The sequence below is a fragment of the Tenrec ecaudatus genome, chromosome X, assembly GCF_050624435.1.
Source record: "Tenrec ecaudatus isolate mTenEca1 chromosome X, mTenEca1.hap1, whole genome shotgun sequence".
Taxonomy (NCBI): Eukaryota; Metazoa; Chordata; class Mammalia; order Afrosoricida; family Tenrecidae; genus Tenrec; species Tenrec ecaudatus.
The window spans coordinates 91,898,449-91,925,337 of NC_134548.1; the positions used below are offsets into that span (position 1 = coordinate 91,898,449).

The 26,889-nt window shown below is 36.0% G+C and overlaps 1 protein-coding gene across 1 annotated transcript in view; it reads left to right on the top strand.

Moving 5' to 3' along the window:
- The window catches only part of DACH2 (dachshund family transcription factor 2), a 792,597-nt gene that overhangs the window by 409,160 nt on the left and 356,548 nt on the right, over positions 1–26,889 (top strand). Inside the window, exon 3 of the mRNA XM_075538394.1 lies at positions 9,109–9,221. Coding sequence (XP_075394509.1) covers positions 9,109–9,221 — 113 coding nt within the window. The remainder of the gene's footprint in view (positions 1–9,108; positions 9,222–26,889) is intronic.

Genomic DNA, 26,889 nt, shown 5'->3' on the forward strand with positions numbered 1-26,889 from the left:
GATCCCTTTGACATCTTGTGATCACACAGGCTGCTGTACTTCTTCTATGTGGGCTTGGCTGCTTCTCAGTAGATGGCTGCTTGTTTACCTTCAAACCTTTAAGACCTCAGATGTTATGTCTTTTGATAGCTGGGCACCATCAGCTTTCTTCACCATATTTGCTTATGCACCCATTTGTCTTCAGCAATCGTGTTGGGAAGATAAGCAACACGAATGCCACTTTAATAGAACAGTGTTCTTGCATTGAGGGAGTACTTGAGTGGATGCCTAATGTCCACCTGTTACCTTAATACTAAATTATAAATATATGCATATAGATCTATTTCCCCATCATCATAAATATGTATATTTACATATTGCATACCTGCATCTAGACCTCCACAAATGTCCTTTACCTCCTAGTTCATGGCTCTATTTCCTTTTACTTTCCTCTTGTACCACTATCATGTTCAGCCTTCATTTGGGTTTCAGTATTTCCTCTCAGTTATCCTTGATCAAGCCTTACCAGACCTCTTACACCCTCCTCGCCATGAATTTTGGGTCACTTGTTGTTCCCTTTCCCCTGAGTTTGTTAACACCACTTCCTTACTCCCACTTTCCCCTCCCATGTCCCCTGGAACCATTGTTCCCGTTGTTTTCTCCTCTAGATGGTTTATCCAGGTATGCTCCCTTCTTGATTCATCTGTTTTGGGGGGTACAGACCATGGTGCTTCCCCACCATGTGACTCCTGAACTGTCCTCTGTCTCAGTCTGCCCAGTCCCCTCTGTGCCCCATTAGCTCTCCACAGGAATGTCATCCTCATAGCCTGAGTGCTGGTGGCATAGGGTCCAGTCTGGCTCTCTTTGTCTTTTTCCCTCCTGGGCTGCCTCCATGTGGGTGTAGCATGCTGTCCCCTCTCCCCAATCTGTAGGTTCAATTCTGCTCTCTGCCACACCCACTTCCAGGAAGGGGGTCAGTTTGGCTCTGGGCCAGGCCTGCAACTCTCTCTTTTCATGCATCCGTCCATTTGGCCATACTGTCCTCATTATCAATCTCTTCTAACAACCAACTTGCAGTGTTATTATTTCTGTTGTTTTCCTGTTTCAGTTATTTCAGCTCTAATCTTTATTGTTTCTTTTTTCCCCTACTGGCTTTAGGCTTTTCATTGTTCCTTTTCTAATTGCAGTAGTTATTGAAAAAAAGGTATTGATTTCAGTACTTTATCCTTTTTTATGTCTGTATGTTTTACTATAAATTGATCTTGGAGAACTACTGCTTTTCTGTGACCCAGATGTTTTGCTATGTTATAATTGCAATTGTTTAATTTTAGAAAAGTTATACTTGACTTTTTATTTATCATATTTCCCTGTAATTTTAAATTAGGATGCTGTTCTGTTCCCATTTATTTGACCTTTTTCTTTGTTCTTTCTGATAATGATTTGTAATATCAAATCATATTGATCCAAGAAGATTCTTTTTATTATTTCAGTGTTTTCTAATTTAATTGAGGCTTGTTTTGTGGCCTAACATATGTTCTATTCTGGAGAATGGTCTCTATGAACTAGAAAAACATGTATAATACTTTTTGTTTAATGCATTGCTTTATGTATATCTATAACACTCAGTTGGTTGATTGTACTTTTTAGATTCTCTGGATCTTTGCTGAGTATCTTTTTAGCGGTCTGACCTTCATTAAGAGTAGTTTATTAAAGTCCTGCTATTATTTTAAAGTAGTCTCTTTGTTCTTTCAATTTTATAAATGTTTGATTTATGTATTTTCTAGCTCTTTCTTTGGGGATGTAGTTGTTTATTAAATTTATGTCCTCTGTTATATTAGCCCTCCAAACATACATAATGCCCTTCCTTGTCCTTTATTGTCTTGAATTCTATTTTATCAAAAATTAATATTGCCACCCTTCTGGTTTTTTGCCATTTCTTGATGTATTTTCCTTATCCCCCCTTTTTTTCTTATATTTATGACTGTGTCTAATCTGTGTTTCTTGATGGCAGCACATCAGTGGAACCTGTTTTCTTATTGATTCTGCCACACCCTGTCTCGTGACTGGTGTATTTGATTAATTTATATTCACTGTGATTATAAAAAGTTATAGTTTATTGTTATCATTTGTTGTTCTTTGTTCATAGTGTTGTTCATTTTTTGTGAGTATACATTTCTGAGCAAAGTGCCTTTTGGTTTCAAGTATTACTTTTATTTCTATCATTGTGAATAATTTTGTTTAGTTAGTCATTATTTTCTGTCCTATTTTGGTGAGAAAGTTCATTTATTTTCTTTGTGTTCACTATGTAACTTATTCTTATACTTCTAATTTGAACACAGTCTATTCTATTTTCACATAATATACACCTCCACTCCATTGTAAATGACATCATTTAATCCCTCTCTTTGCTTTGTAGTTGTCATTATTTACAGATTTATGTCTCTATTTCCTTAGTTTTAATCTGTTTATTTATTTTAGAAATTCTTTATATGGATAGAACTCAAACAGTGTTTATATGTGTTAATATCAGGTTGTTGTGCAGTATTGTTGATTATCTGTCCAAAGTTATCTATTTAGTGTTATTTGTAAGGTTTGTCTGGTTCTTACAATATCACTTATTTTATGTTGATCTGGAAATGTCCTAATTTTTGCCATCATACTTGAAGGACAGTTTTGCTGGATATAAAATTATTGGTCAGCAATATTTTTAAAATGTTTTTTCATATGCCATCTCACAGTCTTCTTGTCTGCCTGATTTCTGCTAAGAAATCAGTGCTTAGTCATACTGATTCCATTATATAAAGTCATTTTCCCAACCTGATTGCAGGATTCATTCTTCATCATTGTTTTGGGAAATTTTGATTATGATATGTATTGGTTTTTGTAATTAACTTGTACAGGATACATCGATCTTCTTGAAATATATCTTTCCATCTTTAATAATATCACTCAAACTTTTATGCTATCAAATCTTGTGTGTTTGGCTCCTCCTTTTCTGGAATTCTGATGAAACATTGATTTCCCTCTTCATCATTTCATATATAACTCTTTGTCTTTCCTCATTTTCCATTTTCCTTTTGGGGACTTTTCCTCAAACAAATTGGTGACAATATATTTGTTCTATAATTCTCTAATTTTGTATTCTATTGATTAAATTTCACTCCTTCTTATTTCCAATGTGTTATCTCTTTCTGAAGTCTTCATGTTAGCATCCTCTATTTTTGGTTGGTATTTTTATAGGTTTTCTAATTGTCTATTTTTCACTTGCATGTATTTCTTGAATTCGTCGATACTCACTTATTCACTGTCAACAAGTTGATTCAAGCTACAAGCAACCATATAGGACAGGTAGAACTGCCTCTGTGAGTTTCTGAGATTATAACTCTTCATGAGAGTAGACAGCTTCATCTTTCTACCTTAGAGCAGCTGTTTGTTTCACACTGCTGACCTTGTGACTAGCCACGATGTCACTAAGGCTCCTTTTCTTAGCATAGCACCAACTGTAGTTTCCTTGGTTTTCTATTGGTTTCCTTGATTTCTTGGAGGATGCTATACATAAATACTTTGAATTCCTGATTAGGTAGTCCATTATCATATCTTGTTCAAGGGGATTTTCAGATTTTATTTTGGTGGGGTGGGTGTGCTACTCTGATCACTTATTTGGTAAAACTAGTCTGCTGTCCGCCTGCATCTGGATCTGGAAGGATGGGTTAATTGGCGGTAGTGTTCTATGTGGGTCTAAATTTGCTGATCCTGTACAGCAACTGTGCCTCAGCTAAGAAGGTGCTCATGGTTTGTTATTGATTCAATGATACAGAAGCAGGTGCCAACACTTACCTATTGGGAGAAGAACAATTCTTGCCTCTTGTTGATATGGCAGAAAATGGAAAGAACAAAAAAAGATGATAGGAAGAATAAAAATAAAACATAAAGGAACTATTTGTTCTTAGGTTGAAGCTCCCAAATATATTCTGGATTATGTTTGTTTTAGTCTTTCAATGTATTCCTATTAGGGAATTAACCCAAGTGTCATGGCCCTGCTCGGTACTTACCTCCAGTAAGGGAACATAGAGGAGATGTGTGCTGTAACAAAACGTGGTGAAGAAATTGGATGGTGCCTGGCTATCAGATAAAATAACTTCTTGGGGTCTTAAAGGCTTGTTTCCAAACAAGCAGTCATCTAAGGGAGATGGCAATTAAGTCCATATGGAAGAAGCACACCACCATCAACTACTGAATGGACATGAAACATATAATTCGAAGTAGAAAGGAGGGATTAGTATCAAAGTCTAAAGTCTGAGAATCTGGTTTGTAGAAAGCTATAGATGACAGTGGGAGCCCAAGATTCATTGGTAAAACTATACAGGAAATAAACCTCCAGTGAACTCCCTCTATCCACAATCGAGGGGAAAAAGTGGTCACTACATGAGTGCATTGATAAGTCAGTTATTGAAAGTCAAAGGCATAAATCTGACTTGAACAGTTAAAACTTGTCAGCAGATTTCCCCTAGAATGCATGCTGGACCTGATCTAGTTACCAAAATCTTGTTTGTCGAGTTGTAGTGCTTTGTTTGGTTTTTGATAATATACATTATGGGGTATCTTGGGAGTGTTATGTCATTTGGGGTTAGCATCTTGAAGTTGTGTAATAAAACCAGGACTGATAATTCTATAGAGTCAGCAAGTGGAATAATTTTTGGGTGATGGGGATGCCACTGAGGTGACTGCGGAATGAAGGGGTGATGGCTTGTGTAAAAAATGCATAATTCTACTGGGGGTGATTGAAATATGGAATAAATTGATATATGTATTAGGCTAAATTAATATAAAAATATAAAGGACAGAAGAAGAAAATGACCAAACTAATAAAAGGAGGATAAGAAGCAGCAATAATTAGGGGGGTGCAGATGGGGGACGTGTGGCTCACTGAGTGTGTATACTTCTAATCAGTATCTTATCGGTGGAAATGCACAAAGCTAACCATAGAAGGTATTGGAATACTACATACCACCCATGGGATTTTCCACTGCTTATCCTGAATATGATCCTTGTATGATATATAAGTCGTCCCTGCCATTTCTGTGAGAAGCTGACATCCAGTCCACAGTCCTTGGGCATCCCCTGTTAATATAATGGTGGGAGAGTAGCAAGGAGGGAAGGAAGAGTGTCACTACTGGTCAGGGAAAAGGAACTGTGGCCACTGTTCACCAGTATGGGTACTGGTGAAATCTTGAGTGACTGCAGACAGATATTTGGTTCTTCTTTGACTTGTGCAAGGTGGGAGTAATGGGGACACTTAGAAATAAGCACTTGTCTTCTCATCTTTGCTGTAGGGTCATCATTGGCCTTTTGGGATAACAGACCTTTTTTTTTCTAATGGAGTATTGTACTTGTGGGTACTATCTTTTATTTTGTGTGCCAATCACTTTTGCAAAAGTTGACATTAGATGATAGTTTTTGTTAAACATTTTAAGAGTATCCTAGGAAAATAATCTCAGAAAGTCCTATAGTCTCAACGAATGCATTCAATGTAATATTTTAAGAATTTAAGTTGTGTTCTATATTTTCTGTCATTCTATCAGGGTACATATATTAGGGCTCTTATCAGAATGGCCAGTATTAAGCATCATCTAGTGCTTTGCAACTCAGGCTAGATGAGATTGTGACTAATGTAGGTTATTGGCCCTATAGACTCATTTCTTCTCTGCGACTTTTGTTTCTCACTTTCTCTTTTTCTCACTTTCTCTTTTGCTACTCACCTCATGAGGATGTGTAACATGGACTTGTGTACCATAATGTGCCAGTTGATAGAGTTGTCCCATAAGACAAAGGTCCTAAGAATTAAAACTCAGAGCTAATCTTACAAAATGTTATGTTTATGTTACAGAAGTATCTATGAGTTTGTTCTTCATAAATATATGTGTGTGCTCACACATACCCGTATATACATGTACAAATAAATACTTCATTGCATGTGCATATATGTATGCACCTATACTACGCATAGGAGCTCTGGTGGTGTAGTCGTTAAATATTGGGTTTCTACCTTCAAGGTCTGCAGTTCAAAACCACCATCCACTTCAGAGTAGAAAGATAAGGAGAATAATGAGGCTTTCTACCCCTTTACAGGATTACAGTCTCATAAACTCACAGGAGCAATTCTACCATGTCGTATAGACTTGATGGTAGTAAGTTTGGAGGTTTTTTTAAATAACTATATATATATATATATATATATATATATCCATACATGTAGGCTTTTGTTATTGTTGTTGTTTTATATATATGTATATGTATATACATATATAATTAAAGGCCTATTTTTTTCCCTCTGAGTGGCTAGTGGTTTCAAACTGCAGTCAGCAGCCCAAGTGGTAAGCCATCAAGACACCAGGGCTTCAGAAGGGCACTTAAGTTGTCTTAATTTTGTTGTTGTTCTTGTGAATAATACTATAATTGACAGAGGTGCATTCGTTTTTTTATTAGATCTCTGGGTTATTTAGTGCCCTTAAGGCATAGTAGTTTAAGTATTGAGCTGCTAATCACAAGGTTGGTAGTTCAAACCCATTAGTTTCTCTGGGAGAAAGGTGAAACTTTCTGCTCCTATAAAGATTGATAAGCACTGAAACCCTATGGAGCAGTTCTAGTCTCATATGGGGGTTGCTATGATTCTCAATGGATTCAAACAGCAATGGGTAGGTTAGGGTATATACCTACAGGTAGGGTTGATGAAATGCATAGTATTTTAATTTATAAGTTTTATTATTGTTATTTATATTGTCTTTTTAATTTTTGTTTCTTTTTAGGCAAAACCTTTACTACTAACTGATGGGCCCTGATGTACATTTTTCAATGATTCTCAGATCTTTTGGGATATGTGATATGGAGAAGTAAACAGCAGATTTCTCCAATCATTATCCCTTAAAAGAGTTTTTTTAAAAATTTTTATTGTCAGGTCCTATGAGTCCATCTAATGTAATGACCCTATGTACCACAGAGTGAAACACTGCCTGGATTTACATCATATTCACAATTGCTGAAATATTTGAACCCACTGTCCTAATCACTGTGGTAACTAATCTAAGGAAAACTGCCATCTGTGGACTGAAAGAATTAGAAAAATCCCCTAGCTGGATAACGACACAAAGTATAATAAAATTGAACTAAGTAAAATACATTATGTCTCATAATTGAGTAACAAAAGGTTAAAAAGAGACAGTTTATAAAGTTGAAACATTAAATGAGAAAAACAGAATCTTTCTGCTATGTTGCTGTATAATATTGATGTACAATAAAAGAAAATAACACTATCACGGTGAATGAAAACTGAACTGGGTAATAATACCTCTGTTAGGTTGGTAGAAATTATATTCATTTAAAAGGAAAGTTTGTTTTATATTGATGTAGCACTTTGCTGCTGCAGAGTTGATAGAGTGAGATTTAATTAAACTTCTTTGTAAACCAAATGTCATTTTGTAAATGTTTTCTGAGTCTCATTTTTGGCAGCTTTATTATTCAATATAGTGTCTTGCAATATTTTGTCAAAAGCCCCATTATTTTACACTGTAAAATATATTTCTAGTAAAATCAGCAGTAATATTTTAGGCAGCATTAGAAAGTAATATTTGAAATATTGGATGACGAGAATGGCTTCATCGTAACGTTTTGTTTTGGTTTTTATTTTATTGGGGGCTCTTACAGCTCTTATCACAATCCCTACATATATCCATTGTGTCAAACACATTTGTGCATTTGTTGTCATCTTTTCAAAACATTTTCTTTCTATTTGAGCCCTTGGTATCAGCTCCTCATTTTTCCCCGCCCTACACCCCCCATATTCCCTTGATAATTGATATATTATTATCTTAGTTTTCATGTCTTACACCAACTACTGTCTTCCTTATACCCACTTTTCTTCTGTCCGTCCCCCTGAGAGGGGGACCATACATTGATTATTGTGTTCCAATTGCCATACAGCCCCCCTTCCCTTACTAGTATGGCTGCTCCCCTTATTGGTCCTAAGGGGTTTATCTGTTCTGTATTCCCTGTATTGCAAGCTCTTATCTGTACCAGTGTAAATGCTCTGGTCTAGCCAGGTTTGTAAAATAGAATTGGAGTCATGATAGTGGGAGGAGGGGATGAAGCATTAAAGAACTAGAGGAAGATTGTGTGTTTCATCAGTGCTATACAGCACCCTGACTGGTCTCTTCCTTGTGGCTCTTCTGACAGGGGGTGTCTAATTGACTACTGATGGGCTTTGAGTCTCCCTTCTGCCCCCCTCCACATTCCCATTGATATGATTTTTTTGTTTGGTTTATTTTGGGTCTTTGTTGCCTAATACCCGACTTAACTTATTTTTGTGGTGACAGCTTCCAAATGATGTACCCAGTGCACTAAGTGTATGAAGGCACAAGAGGGAGGTAGCAAATACTGTTATGAATTAACTTTTGCAATTGCAAATGCTAACCTGCTCAGAGCAGCATAAAATGTGTAAATGGAATAGATTTGGCTGCGTAAGTTTTACTGCAACTCATTCAGTCATACACAGTAATCAATCTGGGAGAAAAGACAGCCTACTTTGCACACTTGACTTGGTGGTTAGCATACTTACTTCAAGAAAAGGTGTTTCTGCTATACAACCTAGTTTAGTAAATGAGGATAAAAACTAACTAGTAATTGAGAATAAAATCTTTTGGTCTTGGTGGTTTCTGGACAGACGTGGGCATGTTCGCAGACCTCGTATTTTATTGGTTAGCACTCAGCTCTTCTCCTCACCTCTGGCATGCAGAGCAGAGGGTTAATCACTTCATATTCTATCCACTCTGTATTCCATAATTTGCTATCTCAGATCTCAGTCGTAGCTACAAATCAATTATAATTCTTAGTAGGAGCAAGTGTAAGTGGGATTTTGTCAAAACGGCCTAAGTGTATTATAAAGCGCTGGCTTGTAAGTTGAATCCGAACTCAAAATTGATTTCTTATGGGTTTAAAGATTGCCATTACTATGTTGGGAAATTTAGTGGAAACGAATAAAGGTTTAGAAGGCTAATGTAGCAAGTGATGGGACTTCTGGAAAGAGAGTATATGTTTAACTGGATTATTTTTGTCCGTTTGTCTCTTTTGGAATAGTTCAAGACCCGGAAGACCTCCGAAGCGTTCTTTAGGAGTGCTGCAGGACAACGCTCGCCTACCGCCCCACGCGGTCGCAGGCCTCCTATCACCAGGACTGATAACGCCAACAGGTAATAACATCCCATTGGTGATCAGTCTGGCCTGTCCATTTGCCCAGCATATTAAATAAACCAACATTGATCTGTGTGGCCCTCAGAGTTTTTGAAGCAAGCACTACTAGAGGTTATTATAAATAGTGAATGTTTTGGGTATTCGTGAACACAATTGTTACCTCTGAATTTTTTATCAAATAGAAGTGATTTTTAAAAATTTGTCATTTCCTTGTAAGGAATGCCTTTTACGGTATTATTTTGTGTGTAAGTGTGTGTGTGTGAATTCGTGGTGTTGGCCACTGGCCAAAATGAGCATTATCTCAAAGCTTTTTATTGGATTCAGCACACCTGGTAACTTATATGTCTCATTAATTTTTGTTGTTGTTGTTGTTTTACTGGGTGCTGGGCATCTGTGTATGTTGTCTAAGGTTATGAATGTAAAAGAAAATGCCTCTCTTGTTTGTCAGCCTTATGATTAGAAAAGCAAAGCAAATGCAGGTGCTCATAGTCCTGAATGTATAATTTGGTGTTTTTAATTGAACACTCTGCTAAATATTTTTTCCTAAAAGTACTTTCCTCATAAATTACTGAGGAATTTTTCTTTTATTATGATTTGAGTGAAATTTTAAAGAGCAAAATATTTTCCTATTCGACAGTTCACACACAATGTATTTCATGACATTAATTATTGTCCTCACAATGTAATAATAGGAGTCTTCCCACTTCTTTCCGGTGTTACCATTTCCATTGGTCTTCTTTCCTCTCTATTCCTACTGGCCGAGGTTTGTTGTGTTGAAAAATGATACTCTTTTAATTTTGCATGTTGATTGTTCTATGGAGCAAATCTTTTCCTTGAGTTGTTGATCACATTAGAGTCCAGTATTTATTTGGATAAAACTTGAGTCATAGGAGGTAGTTCAGAAGATGGACTTATATTGGGTCTTTAAAAAACTACCCTAAAGTACAAAAACAAACAAACAAAAATACTTGAGAAAAGTAATATTTCTCTAATTTAAAATATTAAGCCTTTAAAATATTAAAGTTACATCATCATAAACACATGAATTCAATAGCAATGACATGCGCACGTATATCTGTAATGTTACATGACCTTATTGAGCACCTACTGTGTGCTAGGTATGGATATTTAAGTAAAAGATATATGAGTAGTGTTGCTTTTCTAAGTAGAATTAGGGCTAAAGATTAATTGATTTAAAATGAGATGAAGAGGTATATACATAGAGGTACATACATAGTGCTTCAAGATTAAAAACATGGAAACACTAAATTAATGTGGAAAATTAAGTATTTATCAGAGAAAATCCCAGGAGAAAACAGATGCGGAAGATACACACTGATTAAAAAGCACCCAGTGTTTTAGGAAGGTATACCATATATATTCATGTATAAGTCAAATTTTTCAGCACATTTTTTGTGCAGTTTTGTGGTAAAATTAGTTGCCCTGGCTGATATTTGAGTCGGCTTATACTTGAGTATATACGGTATGAGTTAGGCTGGGTTGACTAGAGAAACAAATCCAGAGACACTCATATGTGTATAAGAAAGATCTTTATTTCAAAGAGCAATTGTATATTGAGAACACATCCCAGCCCAGTCCAGATCAAGTCCATAAGTTTGATATTAGCCCATACATCCTGTATTAGCCCTTGAATTCAATTCATCTTCTGAATCATGGTGCTGAATCCAGGGAAATCGCAGGTTGGGGGGTTCAAAGTCCTGCTAAGGGCAGTGGATGCATCTCCAGGACTGTGCTTGCTGTTAGAGTGGCTCCATGTGGCTTTTCAACAAGAATGTGAAACAGAGAAAATGTGACATGCCCCCAGGGAGGAGGAGAGGAAGTCCCAGAAGCCTCATGAGAGCATCACACCCACAAGGAGGAATTGCCAGGCTGTGACATGATTGAAAGACTAGCACTAAGGCGTGCGGTCCCCATGGAGCCCATCCAGGACATTTATCCAGCCTGCCGGGTGTTTTTGCCCCATTTGATTTTTAACTTCAAAATAAGATATGCGCAGTGTGCGTAGGAGTTTGTTCATAATTTTTTTAAAACTATAGTCTGGCCTTCCAATGGGTCTGAGGGACAGTGAACTGGCCCCTGTTTAAAAAGTTTGAGGACCCCTGGTACCCCTTCATTCTTATTTATCAAGTTGACATGAAATTGTGTAATTACCACAGTATAAATAAGTTAAAAACACTAATTTGAGATGAGAAACTCATTGTAACAGAAAGAGAAGGCAGGAGGGTATACTTGGGAATTAATTATTATATTAAGCAGTTTAGTTTTATCTGTGAAGACCAGTAATTTTCAAAGTCTTCTAAGGGCTTTAGGGTCCTGAAGATATCCTTTACTGATTGATATGATATATTTGACTGGTATGATTGATATTCATTATTCTGGCATCTCTAGATTTTTAAATATTCAAGTTGACATAGATTTTGTTAGGTAAACCAACATAAACAGTTCATGTAAGTAATTAGAGACACTTGCAAGGAAAACAGACCTTTATCATCCTCCCACAGTGTTGTATCAGTCTTTCAGTACTTGGTCAGTATTTAGTTTGCAAAGTTCTTAATTTCCTTTCCCTTCCACACAATGTCACACTGGTTCATTACATTGAAGGCATTATGCTGATTCGATGTAGTAAGGAAATAATATCACTTTCAGCAAACCAGGTTGTGTCATCTGCATATCATTCCAATTGGTAAGGGATCTTTTACCAGCGCGGATCTGTCATTCTTCATATAGTCTTGCTTCTTGGATTATTTGTTTAGCATGTAGCTTGAACAAGCATGATGAAATGATAAACCCTGATGCATACTTTTCTTATTTAACAATTTAGTCTCCCCTTGATGTTGGAAAGACTGCCTCTGGGGAATATTTTTGAGGATGGTGTAGGACCATGTGGTGTTTCATTCTGTTGTGTATAGTGTCTCTATGGGTCAGAATCAACTAGATGACATCTGATAACAATATGGTCATCGCAAATCATGCTTATTTTGTCCCATTGTTTGGAATGTCAGTTGATTCCTGTGATCATTATGAAGCTTTTTACAGTGATCACAGAAATCGCTCACTCATATATGCCAAGAAAATGGAAGATAGGTATTTAAACAAATGACTGAAAGAGATCCGTGTTTGTACTTATTACAAAGAAAAGCGACCCGACGGAATGCTCAAATTATAGAATAATATCATAAATTTAGCATACAAGTAGAATTTTGCTGAAGATTACCAAAAATAGTTGTGTCTATTTATTGATAAGAAGCTGCTAGGGGTTTAGGCTAGATTCAGAAGAGGGCATGGAACAGTGATATAATTTCTGACCTCAGATGGAGCTTAACTGAAAGTAGAGAGGATGAGAACATTTACTTGAATTTTATTGACTATGCAAAGCCATTCTGTGTGGACCATAACAAACTATGGATAGGTTTGTGAATAAAGGGAATTCCACAACTTTTATTTGTGGTCATGAAGAACGTGTGCATGGATCAAAAGGAAGTTTGTGGTCAAAACAAGGACATCTTTTGAAAATAAGGAAAGGTCCATATCAGGGTTATATTCTCTCACCATACTTGTTCGATCTGTGTGCTGAGCAAATCATCAGAGAAGCTGGCTTATAAGAACAAGAATGTGACATGAGGGCTGGAGTTTTTACAAGTATTAACAACTTGTCATTTGCAGATGACACAACCTTGCTTGTTGAAATTTAGGAGGACTCGAAACACATATTGATGAAAAATAAGGAATGCAGCCTTCAATGTACATTACAACTCAATGTAAAGAAGAGCAAAAGCCTCACAACTGGATCAGTAGGTAACATCAGAATAAGCAGAGAAGATATTGGAGTTGTCAAGGATTTCATCTTGCTTGGATCCACAATCAATGATCATGGATGTAGCAGTCAAGAGATCAAAAGGCATATTACATTGGGTAAATTTGCTGCACGAGACCTCTTTGAAGTTTTGAAGAGGAAGCGTTTTCCTTTGAGCACTAAGGTGCACCTGACTCAAGCCATTATATTTTCAATCAGCTCATATTTATGTGAAAGTTGGCCATTGAATAAAGACTGAAGAAGAATCAGTGCATTTGAATTATGATGCTGGTGAAGAGTGTTGGAAGTACCATGAACCCACAAATGAACCCAAAAATCTGTCTTGGAAGAAGTCCAACAGATTTCCCCTTTGAGGGTGTCTTGGCAGGCAAGACTAGGCAAGACTAGTCGCTGGAGAAGAACATGATGATTGGTCAAGTAAAGGGGGAACAAAACAGAGGAAGATCTCCAACAAGATGGATTGACAAAGTGGCTTCGTTATTGGGCTCAAACTTAAGAACAATAGTGAAGATGGCACCAGGCAGGGCAGTGCTTTGTTCTATTGTACATATAATCTCTATGAGGCCGCAAATAGTAAAAGACATTTAACACTACAACATATATGGATATCTTCCATTACTTAACTTATATTACTTGAGTATACACTGTGAATATTATAAGAAATGTAAAACATTAAAATAAAATATATTTTATGACTCCAGCTTTTCCAAAATTCCACCCACACTTTCTTCTCCAAATAAAACTGAATTCGCTGCCATCAAATAGTAACTGACTCATATGGACCCTATAGGATAGGTAGACGTGCCTACTTTCTACTTCACAGGAGTAGAAAGCCCTTTCTTTTTTCCAGAGGAGTTGCTAGTGATTACGAATTGCTGAACTTGCAGTTAGCGGTCCATCACAGAACTAAGCCACGACGACTCCCTTAGACTTTCCTTTAACCTCTTCACCCAACTCCTACCACACACACACACACACACACACACACACACACACACACACATTCACTGCTATCTAGTCAATGCCAAGTCATAGTGACTCTATGGAACAGGGTAGAGTTGCTCCCGTGGTTTCAGGGACTGTAACCATTTATTTGTCCTGCAGAATGGCTGGTGTTTTAGAACTGCTTCCTTTGTGGTTAGTGGTCCAATGCAACCACTACTCCAGACTTTACCCGCTTTATAGACTTTCCCCTCTTTGTCCCCAAAAGGCGAAATGCCACTGCATTTTGCCTTAATAAATGTTTCTGCCACGCTTCTTACTGTACAACCCATCAATTCATTCTCTTATAGTACATTCCTTCATAATAATCATATTTTCTAGTAGGATTAGTAAAAGTACGTAAGCTTGTAGGGTAGCGGAGAGAGATGAGAGGGTATTATTTCCATCTTTTTTCTGAGGCTCTCCAGAATTACTAATGTCCCTGGATCATAACAAAGGGCTAGATAAGACATGTGTGCCTTTGAAATTCCCATAAGACTATTTCTTCCCTTTCCTAACTTCATGAAACATTTCAAAGAGACAGATGTAGATCTTGGCCTTAGAGAGACTTAACTGAAGAGTTGCAAGGAAACAATAAAGTGATTCATAATAAAGTCAGGACCAGCAGACCCAAAAGCAGAGTCATTTCCAATGTTGGCAGTACGATGTCAACTTCATGCTATAATTGCTGTGATCGGCATCATTAGAATTGCCACCATTCCCTTTTCCCATCACCTTACACATTCTCCCTCAGTTGTACCACTAAGGGAGTACTAATAAGAGTGTAAAGAGGTTCTAGATAATATGATTGTGAAAATAAAGGGGCAAAGCATTATCTGACTGACAAAAAATCAAACACAATTTTGTAAATTGACTTAGAATTTGCATGTCTCAGACTAAATGAGGAGGATGAGATTGTACCTAATATTCTTTGCACATGTTATCAGGAGGGAGTAGTCCCTATAGAAGGACATTGTGCTTGGGAAAGTAGAAGGTTAGGAGAAAGGAGGAAGACCCTCAGTTCCAGCAATGGGCAGGCTCAGATTATCAAAGCTTGCAAGGATGGTGTCGGCCTGGCAAAGTTTTGTTCGGTTGTACATAGGATAGCTTTGACTCAGTACTGACTTGACAGCACATTACAACAATAACATGACTATCACCGAAATTTTAAATAAACAATATTTTAAAGTACACTTTTAGTTGAGCTCTAAGTTTTCTGTCATTACTTTGTTTTATAGTTTTTTTATGTGTGTACATGCAAGAACCATTGGCTTTATAACTAGATGAATTACTATTTTCTATCTTAGAGGGGCATTTTACTGCTATGTAATGTACTACTAAAGAAAAAACTTCAATATAAATTAACAATAACTTAGTAACTTTATTCATTATAATAATGGAATCTGGGTTTTCTAAACTATAATTCTACATGAATCCTTGCCAGTACTTTCTATATTGTAATTATTGTAACCTAAAAATGTCTTTTCTTGTTTTTCTTAGACTTTGCAAATTACTTGTTCCCTATTTGGCTGACCCATAGAGTAACTTGGGTTTTTAAAAATCTTTGCTGATGATCATAATGATAAGCCTATATATTATTTTGCTAAACACTCTCACAGCGTTGCTTTCTATACATGTAGTGTCTGACTTATGATGATGTTCAATTCTGATGACTCCATTAAAATTGCTTCTTACATGAGCAGAATAACTTTTTCCTCTTTTGGTAAAAATAGATTTAGTGGCATATACTTCATATATCATATGATTTTACTCATTCAATCATATTAAAAAGATCTGTGAAATCAATACCACAATCAAGTCCAGAAAATTTTCTTCCTTTACTCGATGTTGTTAGCTCCCCATTTCCTCCGTCCTCCCCAGGCGTGCCTGTAGGCAATTATCAATCCAGATACTATATCTATAGGTTTATGTGTCCTTGCACTTATATACAGAAAATCATACAAAATGCAAACAGGAAGAAAACACACAAAACAACAATGACTAGACTAAAGCTAAGAACAGTAAGTAGAAAATATTAATGGGTCAAAAAGGACATCAGAGTATATGGTATTATTTTTTTTTGTTCAAAGCTGTTTTATTAGGAGCTAATGCAGACATCGTACCAATTCCATAGTTCAAGCACGTCAAGCAGTGCGGTACAATTGCCGCCACAATCAGTTTCCACGCATTTTCTTCCTTCTGGCACTCCTTGACATGAGCTCCTTTAAACCCCGCCCCACTTCCCCCACCATATTCCGGGAGCACTTATTCTGATTATTGTCTCTCCAGGTTCATCAGTAATTGCTTCCGTATACCAAAAAACAGAAAAACAAATAACAATATCCAAGAAGGCAACCTACAATGGCAAAATGCAACAGAGATAAACCCCAAAGTAAAAAGAAAAGAGAAAAAGAAAATGTTGGAAGGAAAATGATCAAGCCTAAAGTATAGCAGAGGGGAAATCAAGTGTCAAGATTTTAACCATTCAAGTCAGGTTTATCATTTTGATCTGCTGTAGTCATGTCTCCAGTACTCTCTGTTTGGTAATCAGTTTATTCACATCCCTCAATCGTGATTAGAGAAAAATCATCAGAGGCTTATTTCCTTTTAACCTGTCATAAACCTATTATTTCCTACACCTGTCATTATTTACTTTATGTACCTACCTTTTCTTCATTTTATATTATTATCATGATTTTATTAGTATATTTAAAATATGTTATTTTGGAGGTAGAAACAATACATATAAACTTACATGTAAAATAACATTAGTAAATTATATGTTGCAACATTATATAAAATATATACTACAAATGATAAATCTTATAAAGGAACTCCACAAACAGACCATTGTAGATGTATTTTATAATAACTTCAACACATCATAACTCAGGAACTATCTGGTACATTTATGTACGAAGCTTAATTTCAACTTTTAAAATTTATATTTATTTGATCTTTACAATTCTGTGAGCTTTTTTATATTTCTATTTCTGATTGACATTTGAAGAAAATGAGACGTAGACAAATTAAATGAATTGCTCCCACACTTAAAGACAGCAAATAATGGAACCACATTTCCAAATTCCAGGTCTATTGAGCATAATGTAAATGCCATCCTTTTCTTAGTAAACAAAACTAACTATCATTTATGTAAAAACTGTGTATTGAGAATTTAGGTTATACATATTAAGTGTCACATTTGCTTACATTAAGTAAAAAAATAATAATGTATTTGATATGTTAGAAATAGGAAAGAACACTTAGATATTTTTTCTTAGGTATTTCTTACAGTGGTACTTACGGTATAGGGCAATTAAGATAAAAATGGTTGATGGTTATTGTCATTGTTAAGTATGGCTATACAGGTTCCTTCTAAGACGTGTACCAACAATCTTCTTCAGAATAATTACAGCTTATTTTTCCTGTGGAGAAATTTAACAGTTGTACAATGTTCCTTGTGACAGTTTTTGAGTAAATTGCTTTGATATATATGGCTATTGTATTAATATGATTAAGTTAATGAGAAATACAAGTGTTGCCAAACACCACTGGTCCAGCTGCAGTGCTGCTGCACATTTGCAGGTTTAGCTTCCTCTTCTGTTGAGAGGAACACTGATGCCCGCACACTGTCATTGTGATAAATGAGATAGCCCACAGTGCCCTACTTCCCATCTGGTTGGTCCTCAAACTATCCTCTAATGAGGGATGTCTTATACAAATCACATAGTCACAAGCCAAGTTTATTGGATTATAGACTCTTTTTTCCCTCCAAGTCCTATCTCCCAAATCCCCTTTCCCCATCACATACAACTTATTTGAAGAGAAATATATAATTCTTCATAAACTCCTTGTGTTACTCCCTCAACTCCTTGTGTTACTCCCTCAATTCATGCTCTTTATGCTGACTTGATTTAATCAGGGAGTGAAATAGCATATTTAAATAGCAAAATAAAACTTTCAATTGTATAATATGTATGCCGGATGATAGCTGCCTTGCACTACTTTAGATGATTATGATACAATGTATTTCTAATACTGAAATAAAAAATAATGGTAAAATATGTAGTTAAATTAATAAAAATATGCATGCTTAATAAGCAAATTATACAAAGGTCAATTTTCAAAGAAACTCTAAAGCGACAAACATATTCTTTATCATTTCATATTAACAGAGTAATGGCTAATAACATCTAGCATCTACTATTTCCCTGTCTATTGTGACTATAAACAAAAAACACAAAAATTGATGGATATATAATTTCCAAATTTAAGATATACAATTATAATTTATAATAAACCAATGAGTAGAGATTGGCTATTGTGCCATTGTTGAAAATATTTTATCTGACTACCTTGTGACATCTTTTGCAGTTTGTAAACTCTGGATTATCTTTTGAAGTCGTTTTTATCTTATATTTAATATATTCAATTATTGAAAACTGTGAATGTAGAATGATTTTTATTGCATATTTGTATACATAACAGAAGCAGTGTAGGAAATACTGAATTAGAACTTAATTTTTTCCTTTCATTTTGTTTCCCCCTAGAGTTCTTGTATTTAATCCTTTTAATGTGTATCAGATTGGTCCATGTGATAATATTTATGTTTTCAAATATGTCAAATTTTGAATGTGGGGATTCATTAAAATTAATTAATTATGCTTAGCTTAATACTGTGACCATTGTGAAAATGGGTATCCATTGCTCAGTAAAGGCAGCTGTTTCTTCACTAAGGGATTGCTACTGCGAACTGGAGTGAAGATCACAGCTTTGGTTAGGCCCCGTGCTGTATAATGGACATTGCCATTTCAGACCACCATCTGATATTTTCCATTGAGCTCTTTCTTTTTTTTAATCATTTTATTGGGGGCTTGAACAATTCTTATAAGAATCCATACATACACCCATTGTGTCAAGAACATATGTACATTTGCTGCCATCATCATTCTCAAAACATTTGCCTTCTACTTGAGCCCTTAATATCTGCTGCTAATTTTCCCCCTCCCACTCCATTCCCCCTACCTCATGAACCCTTCCTCATTCATAACTTATTATTATATTGTCATATATTACACTGTCTGATGTCTCCCCCCGCCTTCTTCTCTGCTGTCCTCCCCCAGGGAGGAGGGTATACGTAGCTTCTTGTAATCAGTTCCCCCTTTCTACCCCACATTCTCTCCACCCTCCAGGCATCGCCACTCTCACCACTGGTCCTGGAGGAGTCAACTGTCCAGGATTCCCCGTGTTTCCAGTTGCTATCTGTGCCTATGTACATCCTCTTCTCTAGCCAGATTTGTAAGGTAGAATTGGGATCATGATAGTGGGGGGGGGAGGTAATATTTAAGAACTAGAGGAAAGTTATATGTTTCATCATTGCTACCCTGCACCCTGCTTGGTTCGTCTCCTCTCCACAACCTTTCAGTAAAGGGTGTCCAGTTGACTATCAATGGGCTTTGAGTCTCCAATCTGTACTCACCCACATTTTCAATTATATGATTTTTTTTGTTCCTTGATGCTTGATACCTGATCCCTTCGACAGCTCGTGGTCACACAGGCTGGTGTGTTTCTTCCATGTGGGCTTTGATGCTTCTGAACTAGATGGCCACTTGTTTATCTTTGAGCCTTTAAGACCCCCTGATGCTATATCTTTTGATAGCTGAGCACCGTCAGCTTTCTTCACCACATTTGCTTATGCACACGTTTGTTTTCATTGATCGTATCAGGGAGGTGGGCACCCATTGATATGATTGTTAGTTCCTTGATGTCTGATAACGGGTCCCTTCTGCACCTTGTGGTCAGACAGGCTGGTTTGCTTCTTCAATGTGGGCTTTGATGTTTCTCAGCTAGATAGCCTCTTGTTTATCTTCAAGCCTTTAACACCCCAGATGCTATATCTTTTGATAGCTGGGCACCGTCAGCTTTCTTTACCACATTTGCTTATGCACACAGTTTTCTTCTGCAATCGTGTCGGGAAGGCGTGCATCCTAGAATGCCAATTTAATAGAACAAAGTGTTCACTTCATTATCTATTCCATTGCTTTATCTGCTCTACTTCCCAGAATGAGTTTCAGAGTCTTTTCTGACATTCATTTGGATCTTTTATTTCTTTCTTGACTTTTTTAACCCTTTGTCTTCTCCACATATGGTGTTCTTGATGTCATCTCACAGCTCATTAGGTCTTGTTATTAGTTTTCCATGTGTCAAATTCATCCTTGAGACATTCTTGAAATCCAGGTGGGATAGACTCAAGATTACATCTTGACTCTCATGAACTCATTTTAATTTTCTTCATGACCATAGTTTCCACAGATCATCTTTGGTTGTTCTTTTGGGGAAAGAATAACATGGAAAGCCTATCTCCGCATGGCATCCTTTATGTTATGTATTTATAAAGGGATCCCATTGACTTTGAATCGAGTCCGAGTCATAGAAACTCTAGGATGAGCTATAATTTTTACAGAAGCACACTGCTTCATCTTTCTCCCATGGAGAAGATGATGGATTCGAACCATTGACATTTGGGTTAGTAGCTAAGTCCTTGACCATTGCATCATCAGCAATATTTCTAAAAGAATGCCACAGTGTAAGAAAAGTATGTGAAATAAATTCCTATTTATTTATTTATTTATGTTTCTTGAATAATTCTTACTGACTAAACCATGCAAGTGTTAGCTACCGCTGCTCTGTTGATTCATCATACTGTGGTGGCTTGCCTACTGCTGTGGTGCTGTATAATTTCCCAATGGCATTAAAATCCCAGCAGGGTAATCCAAGGCATATAGGTTTCTGTGGACTTTTCAGACTAACAAGGATAAGGAATAAGAAACTGAAGGACCATTTCTGAAAAATTAGTCACTGAAAACTTTATGAGTCACAGTGTAATGCTGTCTGATCTCATGCAGAATGATGAGCCCCTCAGGTTGAAATATACAACTGGATAAGAGCTGCCTCCTCAAAGTTGAGTCATAAATGCAACAAAGTTTTTACAGCCTTCATTTGTTGATGAAGCATGACTCAAAATTATGAGAAACATTTTCAAACATAAATTAATAATTGGAATATGTAAGGCATTAAATATGAATATATGAAAACCAGATGTTGTCAAAATTAAATGCAACATATGAAGATCTATATACTGGGCATTAGTACATTAAAATGCACTGGTATTGGGTATTTTGTATTGGATAGTCATATGGTTTATTATTCTGGGATACACAAAATCAAGAGGAGTGATGATGTATTCATCATCAAAAAGAATGCTTAAAGATCTACTCTGAAGTAAAATAATGTCAATGTTGGGATAATATCCATATAGCTATAAGAAAGATCAATAAATATAACTAATCTTTTAATTTTATTAAAATGTATACATTATCCACAAAGCCAGTTATGGAGTAGTTGAAGAATTCTACCAAGTTTTGTAATCTAAAATTCATAAAACTTTCAATCAAGATGCATTGCTAGTTATTTATAAATGGAATTGGAAAATTGGAAACAAAAAGCAAGTATTACTCACTATAAAATAGAACTTTGATAATGGAAACAATGTTGGAGAGTGTATATGGTAAAACCAATTACTTAGTCATTGCAAATACCATTTTAAATTACATAAACAGTGATAATATACTTAACCTCCCCAGATGAAATACTCAGGAATCAAATTCACTACATTTGTGGAAAGATATAATGCAAATGCTCAATATCATCTGGTAAATCTAGGTCAGGAACAGGGTAGGGAACAGTTCATCAATTGATCAAGTTGAAGCTGAAGAAAATTGAAACAAGTCTATTAAAGCCAAAATATGACCACTGGGATTTAGAGACCATCTCAAGAATAATTTTGAGACACTGAGCACAAATTATGAAAAACTAAGTCATATCTGATATCAAGAAAAAGAAGTTAGTAAAAGACAGAGGGATAAAACAAAATGGATGTCAGAAGACATTAAAAAACTAGCTCTTGAGAAGCAAGAAACTAAAGCTACTGGAATAAATTATGAAGTCAGATAACTGAATGGAAAATTTCAAAGGACAGTGTGAGAAAATAAAGTATTACATTGAAATTAAAAAAACAGAATTAGAAAAATAGAAGAACACTCAGATTTCTTAAATGAAAGAACTGAAGAAAAAAGGCACGCTTCTAATGGTGAGATTGAAGGATCCTATGGACAAATGATTGAATGAAACATCAAACAAAGATGTAAGTAATACAGTCACTGTACCAAAAGAATGAGCCTTGGTGGCAAAGAGATGTTTACTTGTGGTTTAATTACTACGCTAAGCATTTGACTGTGTGGATCATAGCAAACTATAGAGAATACTGTGAAGAATGAGAACCTGTATATAGACCAAGAAGGAGTTACTGGAACAGAAATGGGCACAATTAGTGGTCCAAAATCGGGAAACATGTTTGTCAGGGTTATATCTTTTCACCATACTCATTGAATCCATGTGCTGCGAAAATAATTTGAGAAGCATCAGGACTAGAGGAAAACTTATTAACTGCCTGAAATTTTTCGCAGCTTTGCTTGTTGAAAGCATTAACTGATTATTGCAAAATATAAAGAAAACTAAAACTCTACAACTGGAATAATGGAGAAAAGACAGACATTGTCAAGGATTTCATTTTGGATCCACAGTCAAAGCCCATGGACACAGTATTAAGAAATCAAATAATGTATTGCATTGGACAAATATCTTGCACAAGACCTCTTTAAAGTGTTGAAAGCAAAGATGTCACTTTGAGGACTAATGTTAGCCTAAACTATGCCAGGTATTTTTAAACTTCTTGCTAGATCGTTTTTCCAATAGAAGATTCTTTTCCCTGCTCAAAAAAAATTATGAAGCAGGGAATCAAGCTTAAAACAAGCATGATGGAGTGTGGAGTGGGGGTGGGGGTGAGAGAGGGGCATTATTAAAGGAAAAGGCACATTGCAAGTGGGTGATGTAGAGGGCCTTAAGGCGTCATAGGCCATGTCTCTCTGAAGGGAACAGAGGAGGTTTTTAGAGGGGGGTGGATGGCATAAGAAGGTCAGGAATTCTGAGAAAGAGGTATGCATTTTGTAGCAGGATCTTCTTGTTTAAGCCCCTCCCTAGATGCTCTCTGTTATCTCAGGTCTTGGGTAGTTGAACTTTATATACCCTTGGAGCTGATTCATAGTCAGGCGCAACTGATTGACATAATTAGCTGGAACACAAGTTATAGAGAATTAACAGAACCATTTCAAACGTAAGCAATAATAAGATGTGTTGGGGGTGAGGTAAGGGTGGTTTGACATGTGCTGGCCACCAGGTTATGTTTACCCAGAAGAATGTGAAGATAGGGAAACCCAGCCCTGCCCTACTCTGTCTCAGCATCACATGTATAGTTAGTCTGGCCAATGAATAAGGAAGACTGCAGAAGAACTGAGGAGTTTGAAGTGTGGTGTTGGCAGAGAATACTGAGTGTACTGTGCACTGCCAGAAGCATAAAAACATTTGTGTAGGTAAAAGTAGAGTAAAATGATCCTTATAAAGGAGAACGGTGAAAATTTCTTTCAAGTACTTTGGACATGCTATCAGGTGACACTAGTTCCTGGAGAAAGACATCATGTAGAAACAAAGGATGATCCTCTGTAAAGATGGACTGGAACAGCAACAATGGGCTCAAACGTAGCAACAATTGTGAAGATGGCTCTACATGGATCACTATGGGTCAGAATATACTTCAGGACACCTAGGAACAGAAACAGCAAATCTTTCATAGTTGTTGGTGTTGGTGTCAGGTGCCATTGAGTAGGTTCCAACCCACAGTGACCCTATGCACAACTGAATGAAACACTGCCTGGTCCTCTGCCATCCTCACAATTATTTCTCTACTTGAGGCCATGGTTGCAGCCACTGTGTCAATCCAGCTTGGTGAGGACCTTTCTCATTTTTGCTCTCTCTCTAGCAAACATGATGGCCTTCTCCAGGCACTAATCTCTGTTTATTTTTATTTGGCCAGCCACGAGTGATCCTTGAATAAATTATGAAATGCAAATCTACTTATGTTTAATTTTATTTTTACTAATTTGCAAAAATTATTGTTTGAAATTTTCAGACAACATCTGCTTCATTGTGTCTCTCCAAACATTAAACTAAAAATTTTATTGGAGCGAATATACAAAATTTCCATAATCTGTCATTGCTCAAAATCTACAAGGGAGGGGCTTATTAAAACATTATAACTGGGCTTCCTCTAACACCATTCTGTTATTGTAAAATACTGTAGTTATTTTCTCAGAAATCAATTCTGACTCATAGTGATGTCTTGTATGCACAGTAGAATGGCTCCATTGTATTTTTTCTCCCAACCCTAACCGACAATAGTTTTATTGTGATATAATTCACATAATATATACTTCCATAGTTCAATTTTATTTATAATGAGTTGTATTAACACCACCACAATCAGTTCTAGTATATCCTCCCCCTTCCATATTCATTATGTGTCCCCCAGTTTGTCCATTTTACTCTATGGGCTATAAGAGAGTGCACCAATTGTTGTCTCTATACATCCATCCCGTGTGTGCTTTATAAACTGGGAGAGATACCAATATATACTGTTAATGGGATTGTGAATACTTACAACCACTATTGAAAGATACCAAAAACAAAACAGAGAACAAAACAATTTAAACTTTGGTATCTTTCCCTACATCATATGTATATATGAATTCCATTTTCTCTACATCCTCTCCAGAAGTTGTTGGTTTCTGGGGGTTTATTGTTTTTTTTAATTGGGCTAAAATTGTGGGTGTAAGGTGTTATGATAGTTTTCATTCTCTTTGCATTTCCCAGATGGCTAGTGATCATGGCTACTTTTTTCATATGTTTGTTAGCCACTCAAGTGCACTTTGGCGAGTTCATGTCTTTTGCCTACTTTTAATTGGGTCAATGGTTATTTTCTTAATGAGATGTTGTAGAGTTTTGTAGAGTGTAGTAATTAGCCCCTTGTCAATTTTATCATCTGTTTTTTGCCAATCTGCTTGCTCTCCTTTTACTCCTTTGATGAAGTTCATTGATGTGCATAAATGGTTTATTTTCAACCTGTCCCAGTTATCTACTTTGTCTTTTGTTATGTGTGCTTCCTTTATACTTGGTAGTCTATGTATGCCCTGCAATATGACCCTTAGGTTTTTTCACATTTGATCATTGATAAGCCTTATAGCTTTGAGATTTACATTTATGATTTAATCCATATTGAGTTTCTTTTTCTGCAGAGTGAGAGATGCATACTTTGTTGAAGAGGCTGTCATCCCATTTGATGGTTTTTAGTTCTTTGTCAAAGACTAGTTTTCTGTAGGCATTTGCATTTACTCTGGATTTTCTATTCTGCTCCATTTGTCTGTATATCAATTGGTGTAGCAGTACTAGGCTTTTTTGACTACTGGGTAGTAGGTTTTTAGGTCAGATGGTATGAAGCCTCCTACTTGGTTCATTTTTTAGAAAACTGTTCTTTGCTTATCCTAGGTCTTTCCCTTTTCTATATTAAGTTTGTAATTAGTTTTTCCATTTCATTAAATAATGTATTTGGCATTTGGATTGGAATTTCACTGCATATGTAGATTGTGTTAAGTAGTATTGACATTTTCACAATATTAACTCTGCCAACCCATGATCATGGACTATTCCATTTGTGTAGTTTTTTTTTAATTTCTTGTAGTAAAGTTGTATAGTTTTCTCTGTATATGTCTTTTATTTCTTTGGTTATGGCTTATTCCTTTTTGTTTATTTGATTTTTCAACAGTTTTATTGGCATATTATTGATATATCATGTAATTCTCTTATTTTATTATTAATTGGGAGTGAATACATATATAATTCCATAGTTCAATTATGTCTAGCAGTATTGTACAATTGCAACCACAATTAGTTTCCAGACATTCTTTTTCTTCCTGGACTCCTTAACACTGTCTCTCTTTTACTGTCCTCTCATCCCCACCCATTGTAACCCAACTTCCAGAACCCTTAATCTATTTCTTATCTCTATAGGTTCATCAATGTTGGGTTTCATAAACCGAAACACAGAAAAACGTAAAACACAATTTCAAGAGGGTGACTTCCAGTGACACACATCTGAGATAAAGCCTAATATGAACAAAGAAAAACAAAACTACCAGAAAATGTTGAAAACCACATCAGGTCAAGCATGTAACAAATCAACTGACAAAGTTGTAACTGTTAAAGTCAGATTTATGCCTTTGATCTTCTACATTCATATTTCCAATGTCCAAGATTTATTTGTGGGAGTACATAGGAAATAAGCCTCCGGTGAACTCCTTCTATCCACAATTGAGGGATGGGAGGAAGGTGTTTACTATACAGAGTTGTGTTGGTTATGATTTATTCCTGAGTATTTAATCTTTTGTGTTGTTACTGTAAATGATGTGGTTTTCTTAATGTCTTTTACATAGCTCCCTTTGCTGGTATACAGGCATCCAAATGCTTTCTATTGTTAATTTTTTTGTATCCTGCTTCTTTGGCTACTCCCTCCATTGTTTTCAACATGCTATTGGTGAAGACTTATTTTATTTCTTAATGTATAGTATTATATCGTCTGCAAATAGTGAGAGTCTCAACTCTTCTTTGCATATTTGTATCCCCTTGATTTATTTTTGTTGCCTGATGGTTCTAGCTAAGATTTTCAGTACTACGTTGAGTAAGAGTGGTGAAAAGAGGCATCCATGTCTGGTCCTAATTTTCAGGGCAAATATTTCTAGTTGATATTGGCTGTTTTTTTGTATATGGCTTTTATTATGGTAAGGAATTTCATATCTCTTCCTATTTTGTTTAATGTTTTGATTAAAAATTAGTGCTAAATATTG